This window comes from Hevea brasiliensis, chromosome 1 (assembly GCF_030052815.1).
Source record: "Hevea brasiliensis isolate MT/VB/25A 57/8 chromosome 1, ASM3005281v1, whole genome shotgun sequence".
Lineage (NCBI taxonomy): Eukaryota > Viridiplantae > Streptophyta > Magnoliopsida > Malpighiales > Euphorbiaceae > Hevea > Hevea brasiliensis.
In genome coordinates, this window is record NC_079493.1 from 103,774,825 (window position 1) to 103,797,593 (window position 22,769).

General features: G+C 32.0%; 1 protein-coding gene across 1 annotated transcript; it reads right to left on the minus strand.

Annotated features, from left to right (window-relative positions):
* Positions 1–164: 164 nt before the first annotated feature.
* LOC110667154 (transportin-1) lies at positions 165–22,226 on the minus strand. Its single transcript, XM_058146348.1, has 29 exons — positions 21,894–22,226; positions 20,461–20,748; positions 18,769–18,858; positions 17,284–17,361; positions 17,086–17,166; positions 16,457–16,507; positions 15,965–16,050; positions 14,824–14,890; positions 14,662–14,718; positions 14,551–14,580; positions 14,337–14,396; positions 14,111–14,224; positions 13,294–13,407; positions 12,231–12,329; positions 11,921–12,046; positions 11,760–11,834; positions 11,511–11,582; positions 11,290–11,400; positions 9,684–9,767; positions 8,982–9,089; positions 8,421–8,522; positions 8,154–8,216; positions 8,002–8,076; positions 7,798–7,869; positions 7,578–7,702; positions 7,428–7,479; positions 7,284–7,352; positions 7,141–7,200; positions 165–889 (listed from the first exon to the last, which is right to left on the minus strand). Exons 1-29 carry the CDS (start codon positions 22,080–22,082, stop codon positions 806–808), a joined length of 2,682 nt encoding a protein of 893 aa, XP_058002331.1. The 5' UTR covers positions 22,083–22,226; the 3' UTR covers positions 165–805.
* Positions 22,227–22,769: the final 543 nt, after the last annotated feature.

Below are 22,769 nucleotides of genomic sequence, written 5' to 3' on the forward strand. Positions count from 1 at the left end.
CAAACAAGGTTTAATTTACATGTTTACTGCTAGTATTTTTTCATATTCATTACATGTTTATAATATTTTATAGCCATTTTATTATTAATTGATTATGACTAACCCATTATAAAAATGCTTCTTTAACCTAGAGTTATCAAGGCTCTAAAAGAAAATATAATATCTAAATCCAAACAAAATACCGATTGAATAAATAATATAAGATACAAGGTTCCAATATCACTCCCTCATGAAACAAGATACTGAATTCATCCTAGACTATTAGTTACAAACCTTGAAGAATGATGAACTGAAAAAAAAAAAACTTGTAATCAAATCATTGTCAATGCCTGTTGTACAAAATCTGGGAAAATCACACAAAAACCTATCAACTCTTGAGGGAAAAAAACAAAAACATAAGACCCAAAAATAAAAAGAATTGGAAGCTTTAATGAGATCATTATAGGCCATACTCTCATACAAAACATCCAATATGAAAAATGCTCTCAAAAGCTTGGAAGCTGCACCCCTGCCTACCATTTCTATATTCCAATTCCTTCATTTTTCTCGAACCATATGCGACTCAGAGAACCAATCTGTTGAATACTTAGAAGAGGTGCATATTAGCTTCAAGCTTCATAGAATTATGGCAATACCAATGCTTTGCATGAAAAAAATGGCGACCAAATCCTGGTCTGTGCCTAAATGACTTGTGGCTCCAATCATATAGGACAAAGCGCAAAATGATTATCATGGCTGATGCAAATACCCAGCACAGAAGACCCAAATAGTATGCAAAGGTTTAGCAAGCAAAACTTGAATAGCATTATACTTGATATTTTGAAAGCTTCTCCTTCACCGGAGGCTCCAGAGCAGACATATACTGGTCCCATCCTCCATTTCCAAGCATCTGCAATAACATACAAACAAATTCATATTTGATACATGATTCAGTTTTTCTGTCACTGATAGTTTATAGTTTCTTATTAGGAAGTAACTTTTACATCAAAGAACACTGCCTAAGGACATAAGAATGCAAAAAAAAAAAAAAACCATTAGAGAAGGCATTTGTAACAACAAAAACAATATCAACAACTAAATCTTCATCCCAAACTAGTTGTCTATATGAATCACTTTTCACCATTTAGATCCGTTAGACACCGAGTACGACTCAATATCCAAAACTAGCAAATCCTTTGATATAACTTCCCTCCACATCATCTTAGATTTTTACCTTCCACTTCTCACGTCTTTCCTTGCTAACTTATCACACTTCCATTATAGGGCATTTGATGCTCTCCATTAGACATGATCAAACCATATTAATCGACAAAATCCGCAAAAATGAACTTTGGCTAATTAATGATACTCTCCCTATGTATGTGTGCATATGCATGTGTGTGAAAAATGATCAAATTGCATATTTAAGGCTCTGTTTGTTTTATGGATAATTTTTTTCCAGAAAATATTCTCCACATTTTCAAACATCTGGAGCACTTTGGAAAATTAGTTAACAAAATTTTTTTTCCCCAGCTAAATAACTTATAAAGAAAATGATTTTTTCTTTTCAAATTACAAGGCGACTACTTAAAAACATTCACAAACTCATAAAAACAAAAGGAATTTATGAACGAACAGTATGGGTGCATGCTCACTAGTTTATTCACCACAAGCAAATAATCCATGGCTTCACTAGCCACTAATAACTGCCATGGATTGCCAATGAAAACCACAATTTAACCCCTCTTTTTTTTTGTAATTTCTCTAATATTCAAGTCTAAATTGGAAAAAAAGTTATTATAGGTCCAAAAAAAATTGTCCCAAACTATTGAAACAAAATTAACTTTTCTATTGTACTCTAAACACCAAAACATAATTTCCAACTAATTTTTAATATTGCAACCAAACAATAAAAAAATAAGTCATTTTCTAAAAGGAATTTAAAAAAATATATATATTTTTTCTATAAATAAGTTATTTTCTATTAAACAAATGGAGACTTAAGTTCCACTATTTTTTATATGAACCCATAACATTTTTTAAATTCTAAAGTTTAATTGTTAGATGCGCCACTCTATACATGTAGATAGACATGCTAAATTTCAAGTCAATCAAATATTTACAAAAATTTATGTAAACAATTCTTTAAAAATTAACATTTTATAATATAATAATGAATAAATTATTATATTATATATGAAATCATTGCTAATACCCAACTAACCTTGAACAAAGGGAGACCTTTGTGGGTGTGGAGTTGATACTTGTTGCAATTTATTTATTTATTTATTATTATTTTTTTTTTATAGATGTTGCAAGTTACAATTAACAACCCTCAAATAGGCAATTTTAATTTTGCCATTCACTTTATATTTTTAACAGTAAACAAATCAACTTTAAACAGAAATTGTACAACCCAAAACATTTTAAAAGGAGCTTCAATGATGACTTACGCTAAATAATAAAAGGGCGAAAAAAAAGCTGGATAAACAACATGGTGATATGAAACCACATAGAACACTCAAAATGGAAAGAGAAATAAAATCTCAAACTTTATTAATTCTCAATTACCAATAATAATCATAGTAAGCTCTCTAGGAAATTACCTAAATTACATACATATTATAGACTAATAACTAATCCGACTACCACTAGGTAGTGGTGGCCACGGCTCAGGAACCGCAAGTTACGATTCCTGAACCGTCAGTTCAGGTTCAATAAAATCATAAACCTGAACCAAAGCGTCATGGAACGGCTGCCGATTCCAGTTCGAGCTCTGGTTTAAAGGACAGTTCGAAAAATAATGGTTCAAGACGGTTTGAAGGACAGTTTGGATGCGGTTTAAGGGCAGTTTAAGAGCGACTTGAAGGAAAAAATTAGAGGAAAATTTTATTGATTTAGAATTTAAGTTATATTTGTAAAAATATTTTATTTTTCTTATAAATCTTTCAATCAAAATAAAATAAGAAAAAAAATAAAAATAACTTATTTTAAAAAAAAAATTAATAAGCAAAGACTTGAACTTATTAAAAAACTAGAGATAAAATTAATTTTTTTTTTTTTAAATTAGAAAAATGTGCATGAACTTAATTTTACCTATGTATCCCTTTAGAATTTAGAGGAAAGTTGAGAGAAAGGAGATTGAGATGGTTTGATCATGTGAAGCGTAAACATAGGAAAGCTCCAGTTAGACAAGTAAAGCACCTTGAATTAGAAGATAGAAAGAAACGAAGAGGTAGACCTAAATTGACTTGAAGGAGAATAGTACAACATGATCTAAAAGCATTACACATTTCCGAGGATTTAACCCAAAATCGTTTAGAGTGGAGAAAGAGAATCTATATAACCGACTCCAATAAATTTTTTCGATAAAAGTTTAGTTGAGTGGAGTGGAGTTGAGTTGAGTTTAGTATTACTTGCCCTTTTTAAAAAAATTATATGATAATTGATAATTAAAAAAGTAGAAAAGAAAAAAAATTAAAATAGAGAATATTAAAAATTTTATTGAAGATATAAAATAATAACAGAGTAATTGAGATAGTATTAAAAATTTTAGTGAGCAAATAAAATAATAAAGTATGGGAATTGTGAGAGTACTGAGAATTAAAAGGAGTGTAGAAAATAATTATTTAGAAAATTTGAGAAAAATTAAAAGAGTATTAAGAATTAAAGAGAGTGTAGAAAATAATTGTGCAGAGAATTGATGATATATATATATATATATATAAATGAATTAGGAGTGGAGTGAGGTATTTATTGAATTCTTTTCTATTTAAATTGCCAGTTTGATCCGATTAGAAACTATCGGTTCAATCTGATTTGGAACCGTCGGTTCACGATTTCTAAAAAATATGAACCTAAACCAAACCGTAGAAGGACGGTTTCAGTCCGGTTCGAAGCCGATTCCGGTTTTGACCGGTTTTGGTCTAGTTTTGACTAAGCCGGTTTCAGTTCAGTTCCGGTTTGAAACCGGACCGTAGCCACCCCTACCACTAGGATTAGGAATCTCAAAATAATAAAAAACTAAACCAACACTGGTTAGGATTATAAAACCAACACTAATCAAGAAATTCTAAAAAATAGAATTCCTAAATAATTAAAATACTACTGCCTAATTAAATTTCTTAAATAATACCTAAGCTTTCTAACAATAATACAAAATATGAATGAAAAATCTTAATTTTATAATTAAAAATAAAAAAAAAATCATAAATCTATAGTTATTAAAGGCTTAAGGCACACCAAGGAGCCAAGGGGTTCGGGAGTCAAGGCACAAGGTGCAGGGATGCTCCTGAGCAAGGCAAGTCATAAAAATAAAAAAGAAATCCATTAAAAATAAATTATATAATAAATTTATTAAAAATATGCACTATAAATTTAATTATTAGAATATTAATTACATATAATTAGAATATAAATTACATATAAAAATGTGTAATATTTTATTCCTTTTATTAATTATTTTTATTGCATCAACACTATTGTTAATTAGACTACATATATTAGTGAAAATTATCATTAAAATGTATTATGTTAATTTTATTTTTCAATCAAATATAAAATTAAAATAATGATTTTATATTTTTTATTGCATTGTAATTTTAATTTTTATTATATATTTAATTTAATAATAGGTTAATAAACATAACTTAAAATTATTTAAATTAAATTCTATAAACTTATTACGAATAATTATGTATTCAATATAAAAATAATTTACATTTAATATTTAATTTATCAAAATTAAAATTAAAAAAATACATGCAAAAAAATGCTAATAAAATATATTAGCACTAAATTAGATTTAGAGGGTATTTGTTTTGGCTACTTGCTTTTAATTTTTGACCTAAAATGTATTCTTTAACTTAGTCAATTTAAAAATAAGTAATTAATTGTTTGGTAAAACTACATAAAATTAACTTTCAAGTGGTTTTAATATTTGGATAGAAGGTACTTAAAAGTAACTTAATTTGTCTAAATAACCAAAAAGGATATGTGGTTGTAAAAATGAGGACAATATTGATATTTTTAAAAATTATTAGGATCATATAGTCTTTTATTTGATCAAATAGTAGTTTTAAAATAAGCAGATAAGTCATAAATACCTTACTTATGACTTTCGACTTATTTTAAGTAGCTTGTTTAATTTGTAAATCAAACTAAACACAAGCATACTTATAAATTTCTACTTATAAATAGATTTGACTGACTTATAAGATAAACCAAACACTCTCTTAGCTCAATAACCTATACTTCAATTTAGAGCTCTAAAATAGCTCTAAATACTAATAAGTCAGCCCATTTAAATACCAATAAAAGCTATAAATCATGGATTAAAATTGCAGTCGCCCCGATGGTTGTGGGTAACAGTAACAGTCTATTGCTAAGCAAATTTTTTTGAAAAATTTGTAAAGTTTGTGAAATTAATATATATTTAAAAATATAAGTAAAACAAAGATACAAAACTAAAAAATAAGTATAAATACATCATATAATGACATTAAATACATCATTCTTAGACATTATTAGTATTAATCAATTTAAAACTAAAATAACTAAATAGCTAGTAAAGAGTTAACCGTGTAACTATGTAGATCGGACAAACTAATGTTTCATACCATAAATTTAACAAAAAACCTAGTAAAAGATTTGTAAAAAGATAGAGAAGTTTATATGAAAATTTGAGAAAATAAGTGAGAAACAACAGCTAAAAAACAATTAAGACAAAAAAAAATGAGGAATAGTTAGTGCCCCCCATGTGGCTTAAAATAATAAATGAGGTAAGAGTATTATTGTTACTTAACAGTAAATAAAGTCCTTTAACATTAAGTAACGAGTGTAGCGACTAGTATAGGAACAAATTTTTTATGCTTTTAAATAACGGACATCACAGCAACAGAAGGGCAAAAAACCTATAAATAACAGCCGTTACGTAACGTAGTAATCTTTATTTAAAAACATTCTTTAAATACTAAAGTCCCATTACCATCAGCCCATTTAAATACCAATAAAAGCCTAAATAATAAATTACTAAAAATCCCCATTTAAATACTAATAAAAGGCATCCACCACTTAGAAGCCTACATTTCATTGAGGAGCACTAGCAGTCGTTAACCAGGAACGTCTCTTCTTCTTTTTCTTTTTCTTCTTTAAATACCAATAAAAGCCTATATAATAAATACTAAAAAGCCCCATTTAAATACAAGTGAAAGACATCCACCACTTAGTAGCTTACACAGCTACATTTCATTGAGGAGCACAAGGCAGTTCTTCTACTTCTTCTTCTTCTTTAAATACCAATAAAACCCTAAATAATAAATACTAAAAAGCCCCATTTTAATGCCAATAAAAGACATCAACCACTTAGCAGCCTACACTTCATTGAGGAGCACCGAGCATGAGGCAGTTGGCAGCCAGGACGCCCCATTTAAATACCAATAAAAGACATCCACCACTTAGCAGCCTACACTTCATTGAGTAGCATGAGGCAGTTTGCTTGGGTGGACCTCACTTGGGCGCAACCAGCACCTTGGTGCGCCTCCTTTTTTCAATTGCTTGGGTGGACCTCACTTGCGCGCAACCAGCACCTTGGTGCGCCTTTGGAACATCACCCGCCTGGAGTGTTTCTGGGCACAGAGTCGCAGACCCATGGGCCTCGAGCACTTGGAGAATCAGTTTAAATTCTTGAGCAGCATGGTACTGCTGTGGCTGGGGCTAGACAAACGCAAAGTTTGAGGATGACTTGGTGGCATTGAATGGTATGGAGCAGTGTTAGGATCATGAAGAGTTCAAAAATTGAAGGGTAAAGTTTATATATAATATATGTTGTGTTCTAGTTTAAGAGGAGCAAGGACAGTAGAAGGAAGAAGGGAGCTTTCTAAGTTTTTTTCCCCCATTAATTATTGCTTTTATTTTAAATATTTTAACATATATATATCATTTTTGGTAACCACCACGTCAGTTTGTCAATAGGTTATCTGTTTTTAGTTCACATTACAGACATATGACAGAATTGATAAACATCTCCATGTTTGTGTATTTAATTGATAAAATTAGAAAGTCATGCTAAAATTGAAAAAAGCACAATAGCTCATGACTTTTTCTTTCATTAGACCTTTAAGAAAGTACATCAAACAAGTGTGAAATCGAAGCATTACTAACCTGTTTGTAACCATGCAACACCTGACAAACTTCATTGTGCAGCTCCTCGCTCCTTATTTCCTATGGGAATGTATTATGTCAAAAATCATGTTTTTAATTAAAAAAAAAAAAAAGAAAATTCAAAAAAGCAATGTCATTCTTACATGCCAACTTGCTATAGCTTTGCACATGAAAACAAGTGAGCTTAAAGCTCCTGAAGGATTTGCTCGAACCTGACAACATTTGAAAGCACCCAAAGGTTCAACTATTGTTCAACCCTAGGAAGAATAATGTAAGCAGAATCATACCATTGCACACAGGCCTCGGAAAGCATCCTCCTTTTCAATATCATCACGAATCCTGCCATAGCTCAATTCAAATAATTTCTCATATGATGACACCATTAACCTTGAAATCAATAAACCATTTCACATTGACATAAATGGACCAATACTTACAAAGACAAAGCAATGCACCATGATTGCATGAAATGCTCCATGTGTGGTGATACAAGCTCAGGACAAACCCATGCAAGCCTCCCAAGTGTGATTGCGCTATTTTCAATGAGGGACTTGTTCAGCTCCTGCTCATCAGCCAGATAACCAATTATAAATACCATAAAGCCACTTGCACATGCACAGTTGCATACAAAAAATTATATTAATGACAGAGAATTACCTCTGAATGTTGAAGTATTGGAACTAAGCACGATATAATGGTCATAACAATAGGAGAAATTTCTTGATGAACCTGAAATTATTAGTAATTATATCCTATCAATAAAATTAAATCAGGAAGAAATTTATGCACTTAGATATTTAACAGTACAAAACATTTTTATTTTAAAAAAAAAAAAGAAATAGAAAGATGAACAACATATACCTTAACCGCTAATTCTCCGATAGCCCAACAAGCATTATTTGCTACTGACATAGTTTCCTTGAGCTTGGGGGTGTTCTGTGAGGAGCACACATGATGTAAATGTTTGACCAATGAAACAGAAGTCTCAAAATCATGAAAGAAATTACACTGACCAGTTGTTTAGCTGCAACATCAAGAAATTCATGCAATCGAGGCCGCAAATGAACAGCACATGCCTGATCAAAATCACGAAATACCAAATGCATAATAAAAGCTACCAAAAGAGCACAATTGAGTTTCCATCTACCACCAGATCTAGTCCAGTACCAACTAGCTGTTTTTTCCAAGGAGTAACAAGATTCACATCCCACAAATAAATGGTACCCAAAGGGGGAGTGGAATTTGAATAAGGTCAGCTGGTGACTGTAATTACTACTTACTTTGGCAAGGTCTCCAAGGAGTGCAAAGGCACTTTGACGAACATCAGTGCCATTATCCATACAACATTGCAGAAGCAGGTCCCTCAAACTACTTTGTGAAACCTTCAGGAAAAATTAGAGAAGCTCATTTGGCAAACATAAATAAATATATATATATATATATATATATATATATAAGTAGTGTTTATATATAAATATATATAAACACTACTTGCGTCTGGGACATCCACACCATGCAGGATAACTCCAATATATGATCAGGAAATAACTACATGGAATCCATTCCACCAGGAACAACATCCCAAATAAATAGGCAAATCATCAAATAAAAATTTCATCCCTAAGCAAAATGTGGAATCAAAAACACGTATCCATTGAACAAAAGAATTTCTTGCAACAGTTAAAAGGAATTATATAACAGATGAAACAGACTACTCTGTAAAATTCTATCAACAAGCAGCAATGTTCGGCAAAAGTTGAATCCACTTCTTTAGTTCTTGCACAGGAGAATAAAACAAGGAATTCGAAACAGAAACAAAAAGTATGGGGAAAAAGGAGTACCAAACTCTCTATCCCACTACCAAGACCCTCAGCAAGTCCAGAAAGGAGATCCAGAGAGCAGACGATAAACTCTTTATCATATGGAACTCCTGCTGAAACAGGATCAACCTGCAATTAAGTTCCAGTTGATGTCTTAAAAAAATTGCAAGGTTTTGCCATAAATACAAACAAATGGTTTAAAGAATGACAAAGGCAATGCAATATAGGCAGTTAAATTTCAGACACATCAACAGTTACACTAAGCTGGAAATGGATATTACTGTGTTGAGAATGACATCATGCAACCATTGAAGGAAGCAAACTTTTCATTCTCTTTGCTACACATTGAAAGGAAGAAATAATTCACCATGCTGCAATATGCATACGACATTCCATCCCATGTCAAAAATGGGTATCTAGTAAACATGAATGAATGCTGTTTAGGAATCTCAGTAATGAGAAATTATACCACACATTATTGTGTCAATATTAAAATGGTCAATAGGGACATAACAATATGATGTGGGTGTGGCATATAATTGAAAATATAAAAATGGTTAGCAGTCCATATGCTGACATATAGATCAGTACAAAAAGTATAAAGTAGAATAGAAAAGGAGGCAAAAAGAAGACAAAAGTTACATTTATAAGCTAAAAACAGTAATATTAGCTTAAAAATGGACCATCCCTCTTGAATTTGAACACTATCAAATTTAATCAAACCTTTGCCACATGTTGGCTCTGGATGATATGTATACACCTCTGAAACACAGGCTCAGCGAATTGAGAGAACCCCGGACCCAATGCCTGAAACAAATAAATAAATTATTCTCCTTGTAGCAACTCCCAATTGAATTTCGTTTGTACTTGCATTGTCAAATTGAATTCAATGGCTTCTAGAGTCAATCACATAATCCAACAATTTGTACTAAATATCTACATTTAAGCTTAGACCCATATTTTTTTAATTTGAATGTGATTACTGTGTTATAAGTTATTTTAAAGGATCTACATTTAATGTTGTCTAAAGTCATAACCAAGCACATGTAAACAACTCCAACCCAGCCCAAAATACTCACAGCTTGAATGATCATAAAAGGAATTTAAAAAGAGAGTTATGGATTTGACTTTTTAGTTTGAATTACTTAAACAAGGCTTCAAAAAAAATTTTTTTCCTTGGTTGATTAGTGAATGGAGATTAAAATTTGCTTAGAACTTTAGATGACTATATCTCCTTTCCAATTCATATCTTTCATAGAATTTAAACTAAAAGATCAAGTTCAAATCCTGAGATTTCAGATTCACTATCCAAACGCAACCAAAAAAAGCAGTTCCACGAGCATCATAATTGAGATTAATGATAATATTGAAACTAAATTTGAAACATTATTAGAAGTCTAATCACACGTCTTCAATATCTATTAACAGAGAAAAAAGAGGAAATATCAGATTCAGATTCTGCAAACTATATTGAACGTCATCAAGATTTTTTTTCGCTAAAAGAAAATAATAAATTTAAAAAAAAAAATAACTTTAGGTTTCCATCTCTAAGGAAGAACAAGTATATAACAGAGGCAGAGGGAGAACAAAAAGAGTATAATCAGAACATAAAAAAGAATATGCCTAGCATTGGCTGAGAGCTGGCCAACTGCAGAACACTGATGGTTTTGGCAACACAGAGCTTGAATTAAATAGAATTAGAAGCCCTGTTTGGCATTGAGTTTCAGAGCCTGAAACTGCTTTTCTGAATAAAAGCACCATTTTAGATGCTGTTAAGAAAAACAGTTTGGAAAAAGCTATTTTGTTATTTTAGTGTTCTTATGACTAAAACTGATTAAATTTAATTTTTAATTATTTTTTAACACTCTCTAACTAATATATTTAAAAAAATGATTTTCTCAACAGCAGTTTCAACAACGATGCCAAACAGGCCCAGAGTCTCCTCTCTCTTAAGGCACATGTTCATAGAAGAACACAATGCACCCAAAATTTTGTAATCAAAGATCCAAATTTCCATCATAATCACTATAATACATGCTGGAAGCTTATTAATGTATTAGAGGGAAAAGGGAGGGGGGAATCATATTTTAGTGTTCCTCAAATTGATCTCCTTCATCATGCCTGTCACATCATTATAAACAAAGAATAGTGTTTAATTGTTCAACATAGATTAGCAGCACTATCAAATATCAACTGACACAATACACCCATTATTGTTTAAGCTGTTAGTTTTCCATACACTAAAATATCACTAGAACCATACACCTATGACATCAGACAAAGAAACCAAAACTACAGATCAATGCCCAACAACAACACTAATCAATACCTGTGCTATGGATGTAAAGCACTCAAGCAATGGAAAAAGATCTTTATCTGAATTTGAAAGCTGCTGCCACTTTCCGATCAATGGTGGCATCAAAATTTCAAGATATGTGGGCTGAAAATCATTACTAAATCAGTTAAATAGCTAACTGCATACATCATTCAAGAGAAGAGAAGAGAGAGAAAAGGAAGAGAAAGGAAGAGAGCAGTGCATGATGTTAATACCTGATTCAGTTCTGCTCCAACAGCATCCGCAAGAGTTCCAATAGCATCATATACAATTCTGAGATTCCGTCTCTAGATCAAATAATACAGCTATAAGTAAATAATAAATTACAAGTTATGCAGAAAGACGTAACAATATGTAAAAGCACTTATAATAATTTATGAAATTAACAATGAAATCAGCAGACATGCAGCATCTAATCATTCAACATTGGAAGAAGCTCAATAGAGTTAAAGGCAGGAAGGAACCTGATATCTCCCAAAAGCACACATGAGATGCTGTAGAATAATGTCTAAGCGGGGTGCCAACTCTTCGGCAGCCTCCTGCAAAGATAGCAGATCCATTAAGATATGGTACATATTTGAAAACAGGAAAAACTAAAACAACCAAAATCACTTATCAGAAAGACCTCTTCTAGTGTTGCAAAAGCTGAACAAGCAGCTTCTTGGACCCGCTTGTTAGTATCCAATATTCTTCGTAAAAGACCCATAAGAACCTTGTCAAATTGTTCAAATCCTTTTTCATGGCCACTTTCCTAAGATAAAAAGAGAGATGTCAACTGCAAAATTGAAACAGAGACAATGCACTACCAGAGGATTATAAAGAACTCAGCCAAGGAAAGAGACTAACAAATATATATATATATATATATAGACACACACCCACACACACAGTGCATCAAATGGAGGAAAGTTAATAGAACAAAAATTTAACCATACCTGAACAATGTATTTGCTGAATCTAGAAAGTGTCCAGCAAGAAATACTCCGTATGAGGGGGAACTTATCATCTAATAAGGGAATAAGAAATTCCACAATCTGCACATAAAAAAATTTAAATTGCATGCGTCTAATTTAATATTCAGAATCAGTGAGGTAATAAATAAACCATTATTTCATTCCTCACAAGCTTGAAGCACAAACTACAAAGTGCAACTACTTTTTATTATATTGCATAGAAAAGAAAACACCTGAAACATACAAAATGACATGCCATACCCCACTCCCAGCCCCTAGTCTTCCCCCCAAAACAAAAAGAAAAAATTAATTAATTAATTGGCTCCATGAAAAAGGACAAGGGATAAAAAGAAGTCAGAAATTTAAGGATACATTATCATAATTAAAAATACAAAAAAATATGTCAAGAGCCTTCCTTATGGATAAATTTTAAAGCGGAGAAATAAGAAACAAAATATGGCTCCAAGTACATGCAAAAAGTAAGAAGAAATGAAAAGAACATTAGCATCAATTCAAGCTGCTTATTAATTCCAAAAGGTACCAGAAGAAAGGACATCAACAATGGATGGGTGAATTTAAAATTCCAGATCTTCTGATATCAAAAGCTCAATACCTCCAAAGCTCTATTATTTTCCTTTTTCCATACTGAACCTTTTTCCCTCACCAATGAAATGGGCGAATTTATCCCAAATGAAAATAAAAAGGAACATAAAAAAAGAAATATGTTGTGACTTGTAACTGTTGCCAACTATTGAGACTTGGAGAATACACTTTGTCTACACAAACTAGTACAACTAATTGGAAAAATCGTTTAAATGAAAAACATATAACAACTTAACTTGCACAACCATAAAAAATAAAAGGATTATATATAAATAAACATGAAACTCACATTCTAAATGAAGAGCATACAGAATCTTACATTTGAATTTATCCATTGAAGCACATAAAATCAAATTTGCACAGTTATCCAACAATCCTAAATCATCTGCTATAATGCTTTAAAGACGGCTAATAAAAATTGGAAAAGTTCTAAACATTTTACCTGAGACAGATGAGGATAAAGACCATTAATACAACCCTCAGCTACAGCACCAAGAGCCAAGACAGCTGCTTCCCTTTCTTTCCAGGCTTCATCACCAGTAGCAGATAACTTACCCTGAAGAAATTTGAGAAGAAAAAATTAGGCATTTGAAACAGAAGCATGCAGCTTGCAGCTTGCAGCCTTGCAGGAAAAAACTTTCACAACCATATTCATAGTGGTGCAACTAAGACAATCTATTGGTCCAAAGAATTCTAGCCAGCCACTATTAGGCACAATAGGATCAATGCTTCCCGCATTCTTAGTAGACCATTATTAGTTAGCCACTGACTCACATGATAGAACTATAATATAAAAACTTTTCAATGGCCAAAACAAGTTATTTTAGTCACACAACCAAACACAAAATCAATGCAATAACCGAAGAGGAGAATGATGAAAATTATACCATCAACAACCTTTCCCATTAGGAACGGGCAAAACTTAATGAGCTCAGCTATATATTCTCCAACTTCAAATAAATATAAAAAAAAGGGCAAAATTGTTAATCTAAATTTAGAAGAGGTAGCATTTCCTTAAACGTACACTTCATATTGAATTGTTCCCTTTACATGCACAAACCATAACAGTATTATCTAGGGGCTATTTAATTTTCAGATGAGCCACAAGGATGAACTGCATAGTTACTTCTGGACAATAATCAGGGAAAGACAAGAGGGAAAAAAAGGGGGGTGAAAGGAAAATATAAGGAAATAGGACTCCAAGGTTGATTCCCTACTAATGCACAAAGAAAATTATTTAACACCAAATAATTAATTACCTGAACAACAGGTAACAGTGTTGGAAGAATCTCATCTCCAAACACATTTGATAGAACATCCAGAGCAGCTGCACTGCATTTTCTTAAATTCCATATATTAACTATGTCATCATCCTGTAATTATCCCAAAATAACAATTCAGAGAAAGTTAGCACAGCAATATTTAGTCATGTGTACTGAAACACAAATTTCCCAAGGAAAATATACAGGGCCTATGGACACTTACATCACCATCCACACTATCTGATCCATGAAGTCGTGATGAATGAAAACGTGGTTTCAGATCCTGTAGTGCAAAATTTTAGATTAAAAAAAAAAAACACCACACATCAAGCAAGACATGATAGTTGGACGAGACAACAAGAATCTCAAACAACCAGGAAGTGAAAAATTACTAGAGAGAGAGAGAGAGAGAGAGAGAGAGAGATAAGAGATTATACCTGATCACGATCTGGGAGAGACTCATCCTCCTGCAACAATAAATTGATGCTGGTAAATTACGAATTAAACAAATGTCCATTCAGAATCATCCAAAAACCAGAAATGATAACCTCAGCCTCAACAAGTGACTCATCATCATCGGTATAAACCATGTTTGATAACAAAACCTGCAAAAGGGGAACAGAGGCATTAAAAAAATCCCCATGAATTTGAAAAGATAGATGAAAAACGGAAAATCAAATCAAGAAAGTCAAAAATTGGAAATTTCGTACTGGAATTAGGCGGGGCAAGAATTCTCTTAAGTTTTCAGGTGATAACTGAGCATCACAGTATGCAGACCTGCCAATTACAGCCAATATTAACAAGGAAGAAGAACAGATATAAGAAATGGAAGACATTATGAAGCTGCAAACAAAGACCAAGAAGAAATAAATTTACCATTCTGTCACTAAAAAATTTAATGAAAGATATAAAAGTGTATCTCCTATTTCTATCATGGAAAGAATGGAACACAGAATTCATGATCTCAATCCAGACTGACAATCAATAAAAACCAAAAATCTAACTAGGTTAATCCAGCTTCTTTCTGTGTTCAAAACGATTGCCTTTTAAGTTTTATTCTAGTGCATTAAATAATATATCATTGTTATAACAATCTTCCCATCTGAATCTAATGCTAGGTGATTAAAGCTGAGCAAACTAATAATTCAAACATGACCTATGTAAAAGTAGGTGGAAAACCTATTTTAGACATTAAAGCTCCTAATTATTTATTAAATCATTGAATCATCCTTCAAGATAAATTAACAAATAATATCTCTAACCTAACATATGAATTCCAAATTATCCCTTATTTGTGAAAATGCATTAACAGTTTTTTTTACTGTATCTTGGATTGCATACTATTTTGGTACAAATACAATTCATTATCAACTCAAAGTATGAGATGATAAAACTAATTATACATAGGTTCTCAATTTAGCTCCTTTTTCAAGGACATTCATATATATATATATATATATATATATATATATATATATGAATGTATGAAAGAGGAAGGATGCAATACCATAAAATGAAAATAATTCTTTTGTCAGATAAAACGTCTTGCAGATGGTGCATGTAAATAGTCCAGTAATTGGGAGTTGTAAATTTGAAACAGAAGCAAGCCGAAGAGAAAGGAGGAGGAGGTGGGGTTCATAGTGCCAAAAAGGTTTGAAATGGAAAACGTAAATATTTGTAACCGCCAATGCTATACTACATGATCAACAGGTTGCCGAGTCAAGATTAATCTCCATTTACATGATCCCATCTATCCTGGTACCCAGGTCTATGCAACCAAATCTCCAACACAAAAATGGAAAGTTAGCTACATAAAGTTCATCATACGTAGTTTACAAACTGCAGGTTTACCAGAATTCACATGCTTCAAGAGCTACTTCATCATCACTATCGTTGTTGACTTGCAAAATATATTCAATAACATCCTTCAAATGATGCTGAAATTAAGCAAAAGTCACATCAATAAAATAAACATAAAAAAAAGAGGGTGGCAGATTAAAAGCCCTCTCAGCCCACAATTGCTTGAGATGCTTTGAAGCCAAGGAAATTGCATGGCCAAAGGGGACGTAAAGCACACTAAGACGTAAAGCACACTAAACCAAAGACTGTAAAATAAAATTGAACTAGTGTGACAGACCCAGTGAAAATTTATTTAAAAAAAAAAAAAAAAAAAAAAAAACTCAAATTTGAACCCCCCCCCCTCTCTTCTCTCTCTCTCTCTCTCTCTTAAAAAAAAAAAAAAAAAAAAAAAAAAAAAAAAAAAGAGGATAAAAGTATATGAAAGGTAATTTCGAATGGAATCCAACAAATATGCATGATACTAAAATTTAACAAGATACCCACCTCTAAAAAAGATGGACGGACTTCAATTAATTGAACAAAAGCTGCACAAACCTGTTCAAAAAAAAAATTCAAACGACACAATTGAATAACCCAAGCTAAGCTTCTGAGAGAGAACAGTATTCTGCAAGTTATCAATGTAACAAAATCCTAAGAGAAGCTCAAACATGGAAATAAATATGAGAAAATTAATTTTGTAAAGCAAACCAAGATTCAAAAATTGGAACAAAAACTTGCCACAGCTGAATAAAGATATTATTTAAAACAACGCCAAGCATAAAAATAAAGCACAACATATTTCAATTTGACAACAAGACCTTAAAAATTGCCCACCAATATTGGCTTCTTGATTTTAATATTTGATGCTTAAGATGCCTCTGTAAAACATACAGGAAGTAAGAAGACTGACCAAAGACCCTGATTTTTTTCCCCCTAGATAAAGAGAGTGACCTAATATGATAATGAAGCCAAATAAAAGTCATAAATAATCAAGACAATATACCATTAATAAACAAATTTTATAGTCAAATTAAAAATAACTGATACTAAAAACAAATGAGTGAAAGACTACATTTAATGGCCAGAATTGCTGATTAAATCTAATGATACTGGGGCAATGAGAAAGTATTCACCAATTTCCGCACTTCTGAAGTAGGATCCCGAGCAAGAATAAACAAACCCTGAAGATATTCAGTCATAGATGCATACAAAGCCTGCAAAAGATTAACATATGATATTAACTATTTCATCAAAATTCAGAATAAAAACAAGGGCGAAAAAGAGGGGGGAACTAGAAGATAGATAGATGGATATATCAAGAATATGCTCACAGCAGGCATTAACATAATGTACTGATTCACAGAAGCCAAGGCAAGCTTTCTCAACGAACTGTGTGGTGACTGGAAAAACTGTTAATAGCAAAACCAAGTTCAAATACTACTCCCAGGAAATAATAATAATAATTAAAGAACAGGCAGAGTCAAAAGTTTTTGGGTACATTACAAGTTAGTCTCTAAGGTCTGTCAAACACCACAACTTAGTCCCTCTATTTTCAATTTGAAATAATTTAGTCCCTCATTTTTGCTCTGTCAACAAATCAGTCCCTCCGTCCAGATTTGGCCAATTTACCATTAATTATAGCAAAAATGAGCAAAATACCATTAACTCTATTTTCAATTTGAAACAAGTCCCTGCAGTTGTGTTTTATTAACAAAATAGTCTCCCATCCAAATTTTATATTTAAATAATTAAAATATTTTATATTTAAATAATTATATATATTATATTTAAATAATTATATATATATATATACTTAAATATAATATATACATGTATGATGTCTAAAGTATAATAATATAATTTTTTTTTATTAAGATATCCTGTATGTGTAGTGTCCTATATTATTAAGAATAAATGTGTTAAAATATTTGCATCATAATGTAAACTCATTTCGTGTTTGTATTTATAATTTATAAATCAATTAAATATATGTTAGTGCAATAAGAAACATTTAAAATTAAAAAGGTCAAAATAATTTTATTGTAATTTTTCATTATTTATAGAAAAAATTTACTAAAAATATTATATCAACCAAATTAATAAATTGCACAATATTATAACTTTTTATTTATATATGTATGCTATATTTTAAATGTAATATATTATATTGATCAAATTAATAAATTGTACAATATGGAAAATGAGACACCATGTAAATAAAAGATAGTTTACATGATAGTTCTCTTTTTCTTCCCATTATATTTTCTTATAAAATTCTAATTTACCACTATATGGTATAAAATTTTATTTCTTAAGTAATAACTAACAACTAGTGTAACTGGAATTCTAAAAAAATAACGTGACTTTTCTTATAAAATTGTCTTGTCAGACTCATATATATTTAATGTGTTTATAAATTATAAACATGGATATATTTACAATACGATATAAATATTTTAGCACAATATGGAATATTTTAATAATTATATTTTAGTCATAATATATGCATATATTATATTTTAAATATAATATATACAATTATTTATATATAAAAATATTAACTATTTATATATAAAATTGGATGCAAGGACCATTTTGTTAATAAAAGAAAATCTCAGTGACTTAATTGTTTCAAATTGAAAATAGAGGGAATAAGTTATGGGTTTTGATAAATATTGGGGACTAACTTGCAACTTGCCCAATTTTTTTTTTATTACGAATAAATATGAAAGCATCACATGATTAGTTTAACAGAAAATATGAACAAAGCAGAACCTCCATTATGAACTCTGCCAAAAACATAATACTCATCTCACATGGTAAAATCGAGGAAGGAATATCTTGATTGGGGGATCAGACAAGCCGGGTACATCTGAATCCAAAACTTGAGGGATATCCTCACAAATCTGCATAATATAGCATCAGCTTGATGTGGTAAATATTCAAATAGTAGAAAAGGCATATAGATTCTAATCTGTGGCATAGCTGTGAAAACCTGATTGGAAAAACCAACACTACACCAAAAAACAGATACTGTATCCATTGTCAGTAGATTAAACAGCATAAAAATTTCAGAAAAGATATGAAGGACTTCTATGAAAACTAGGTTATCAGGGTCACCCGGATGAACCTGGGGGCTGGGACAAAGTTTAGATAACCAGAAGCATTCACAGGTAATTCATTAGAATACAAAAAACATTAACCCTCCAACTCATCAAAGATGCTTTGTTATTCAATAAATGATATACTGCTGTAACTCATCAAAGATGCTTTGTTATTCAATAAATGATATCCTGGACAGCAGTAACATCAATGCCACAAGGCTAACAAAATCTTTCCTCTCCTCCAAAACGTACTACTGTAGAATAAATTTATACATACATACATGCACTCTATATATAAGTATAGGAGCTCCATAACCAACTATGCAGTGTTGATTTCAATAATAACAAAAAGGATATTGATGATGACAACAACTGTAACACCCTAGGCAAATCCCACATCGGCAAAACACGGGAGAAATGCTGGATTTATAAGTTGGCGGTTCGTAACCCCCAGTGACGCGTTTTAAAACCGTGAGGGCTTCGGCCCAGAGTGAACAATATCACTAGTAGGCCGGGCTATTACATTTGTGGTATCAGAGCCGCTTCGCGTGCAACCTTGGGCGATAGTGGGGCAAACCTCAGCGAGGACGCTGAATCCCATGAGGGGGTGGATTGTAACACCCTAGGCAAATCCCACATCGGCAAAACACGGGAGAGTTGCTGGGTTTATAAGTTGACGGTTCGTAACCCCTAGTGACGCGTTTTAAAACCGTGAGGGCTCCGGCCCAGAGCGGACAATATCACTAGTTAACGGCCCGACCCACTAGTGATATTGTCCGCTCTGGGCCGGAGCCCTCACGGTTTTAAAACGCGTCACTAGGGGTTACGAACCGTCAACTTATAAACCCAGCATCTCTCCCGTGTTTTGCCGATGTGGGATTTGCCTAGGGTGTTACAACAACATTCAAGCATACGGCTATATAAAAATCAGTAGTAACAAGCTATTCATGTACTTTTCTTTCCAGCATGCAAACAAAATCAATGCCATTTTTTTCTCTCCCCATCACATAATGGAAAACTAATACTCCCTCCATCGCATTTCAATTTTCAAATGCCTTTTAAGGTTTTTGAACAAGGATTACAGAAAGGAATGGATAACCTCATTTTTTATAAAAAAAAAAAAATGCTAATAATCAACTAAAGTACCCTTGTATTAAATTAAGATAGGGCAAGGTGATATAAAAATTAAAAAAAAAAAACACTTAGAAAGGTGATAAGGAAGAGATAAATGCATTGGGAATAATAATAATAATAAACAAAGGTAAAGTTGAAAAAAGAAATAATGCATCCTTAATTTTCTAAAAATGGCAAATAAAGAGGGACAAAAGAAATTTTCTAAAACATCACTTGAAATAGGACAGAGGGAGTAATAGTAAGCTACTAGTCAATGGATGTAATGCATACCTTAGACAGAGCATCCATAGCACCTTCCATGTGATTAAGATCATTACTGTCCAAGCAAGTTACAAGAGCCTGCAACAGCTCAGGCCACCCTGAAATTCCCCCTATTTGAACAACAACACTTATAATGGTCCCAACCGTTGATCTTATATGCCTATCTGCTGCTCCTAAACAAGGCAACAACTCTGACTTAATATACTGTTGGCATGCCGTAGTCAATGATTTATATGCAGTTTTGAGGTTGTTTTTCAGCAGCAGACCAGCAGCTTGTCGAATTTCCACAGATTTACCCTGTTAGAAATTCCAAGAAACAGAACAACAATCAGCATTAAAAGTTTGCCGTCGTATCATAGCTAAATATGTCCATGTTAAAAAAAAATGAGAAGGCAGAGAGAGAGAACAGAGAGAAAGATGGCACGACACAGCAAGGACACTAGTGTTGAAGCCCAAGTTTTAGTTTAATCATGAAGAGCACAAGTCAATGTGCAAGACAAGTATGTTCCTCAAATTGCCAATTGATATTTTGTGGCGGGAAAATTTTGTTGACAGGATAGTATTTTGATAGACTTTTGTTTTTGGGTGATGCTTCATACAAATACCTTGCAAACTGATCTGTTTATTTTTAATTCAAAAAAGAAAAAACTATTTATGGATAGTACAACTTGAGATACTTGATTTAGAGCATCATATCAACATATAGTCGGTATGTTTGCTGTTTTAACAAGATTAATTATAAGTATCATGCATGTTGAGTTTCTTATGTACGTATGGGTGGTGCATATATAATTATAAGAATCATATATTTTGCAAAATGTGCCACTGAATTTTCATGTCTTTTTTGTCTTCACCATTTTGCCGGGTCGTGTCATGTCTGAGTCTGTACTTCCAAAGGCAAGAAATCAGTTTTCATGTACTTAAGCACGCTCAGATCAACAAACATATAAAGCTGTAAGCTTCAAAATTTATGAAACAATTACTCCACGGAACAACGGACACCAAAAATGGAAATTTTAAATTGCATACTCCGTTGTGTCTACAATCAGTATCTTAAACTGAGGAATTGCAGCTGGAACTGATTTTCCTGTTCTCATTTCCAAAGAAACATTTGTGAATTGTGCGATTAACAAATAGATGCTTTACCAATCAATTTTTACTCTTGTAGTTAGAGAATAGATAGCAAATTAACATATTTAAGTCAATCACAAAATCACTATGTTTAAGTCAATCACGCACCACTTGACAACGATTTAAGTCAATCACCTACCACTTGACAACATCGTAAAACCCTACTCACACAGAGAACAAGCTTCTTTCCAATTACAAAATTCACCGAGTTTCGCAACGAAGAAATCCAATCAAATCCCTCAAACAAAAACACCATCAAACACTCCAAATTGAACCTATCTCGAGAAGCAAACAATCGAAACACAAGATACCTCAGTGCGAGTAAGAATGAAAACAAGGTAATTGTTGAAATCGGGAAATTGAGAGTAGTGCTGAAGTTGCTGCCAAATCTGGGACTTGTCAGCAGATGAAGAAGGAGAAATCTGGTGTTCCAGCAACACGCAGATCTCCTTCAACCCATCTTCCTGTGGTTGCCAAGAGGCACTCGCCGTCGCTGCCATTTTTATGCAATTTCCGAGCTTTTATTGGGAGACAGATTTTGGTGGGCGTGTGTAAGTGTAGCAGCTGGCGAGGCTAAGGAGAGGGAGACTAGCTCTGTTATTCTTTCTTTCTTCTTCTTTTTTTTTTTTCTGGGTGTCTATACGTAAGTGCCTCCGTGCGTGCAATACTTGTACTTAACTACGTAGACCCAGCACTGCTTTTACCATTTTGAGACAGAATTTTGGGGTGGTTTTAATAATGACAAAATTTATATTTAGCCCCTTTATTTCAACAAAATTTAACTACTTTCCCTTTAATTATCAAAAACTACATTAGTTAGTCTTCCTATTTTTATTTTATTTGCTCTACTCTCTCCAATCGCGGTAATCATGAATATTTTTTATTATTTATACTTGAATTCTATCTCATATTTCACTTTTATTCTTTAACTTTAATTTATTATTAAAAATTTTTATGAACATTAATTTTAGTTTATAAAAAATCTTTATAACCTGCAATAACAAGTTTTTAAATTAAAAAAAATATTTCTAAACTACAATTTGATATTTATAAATATAGTTTTAGCATTTTCTAATAAATGGCAAACCCTCATCTTTTTTAAGAAGTAAATCGTTACAATAAATTAGTATTTTTCCTATAGGCTCAAATGGTAATTGAAATAAGCAAGTATGTTTTTAGTGTGAGAG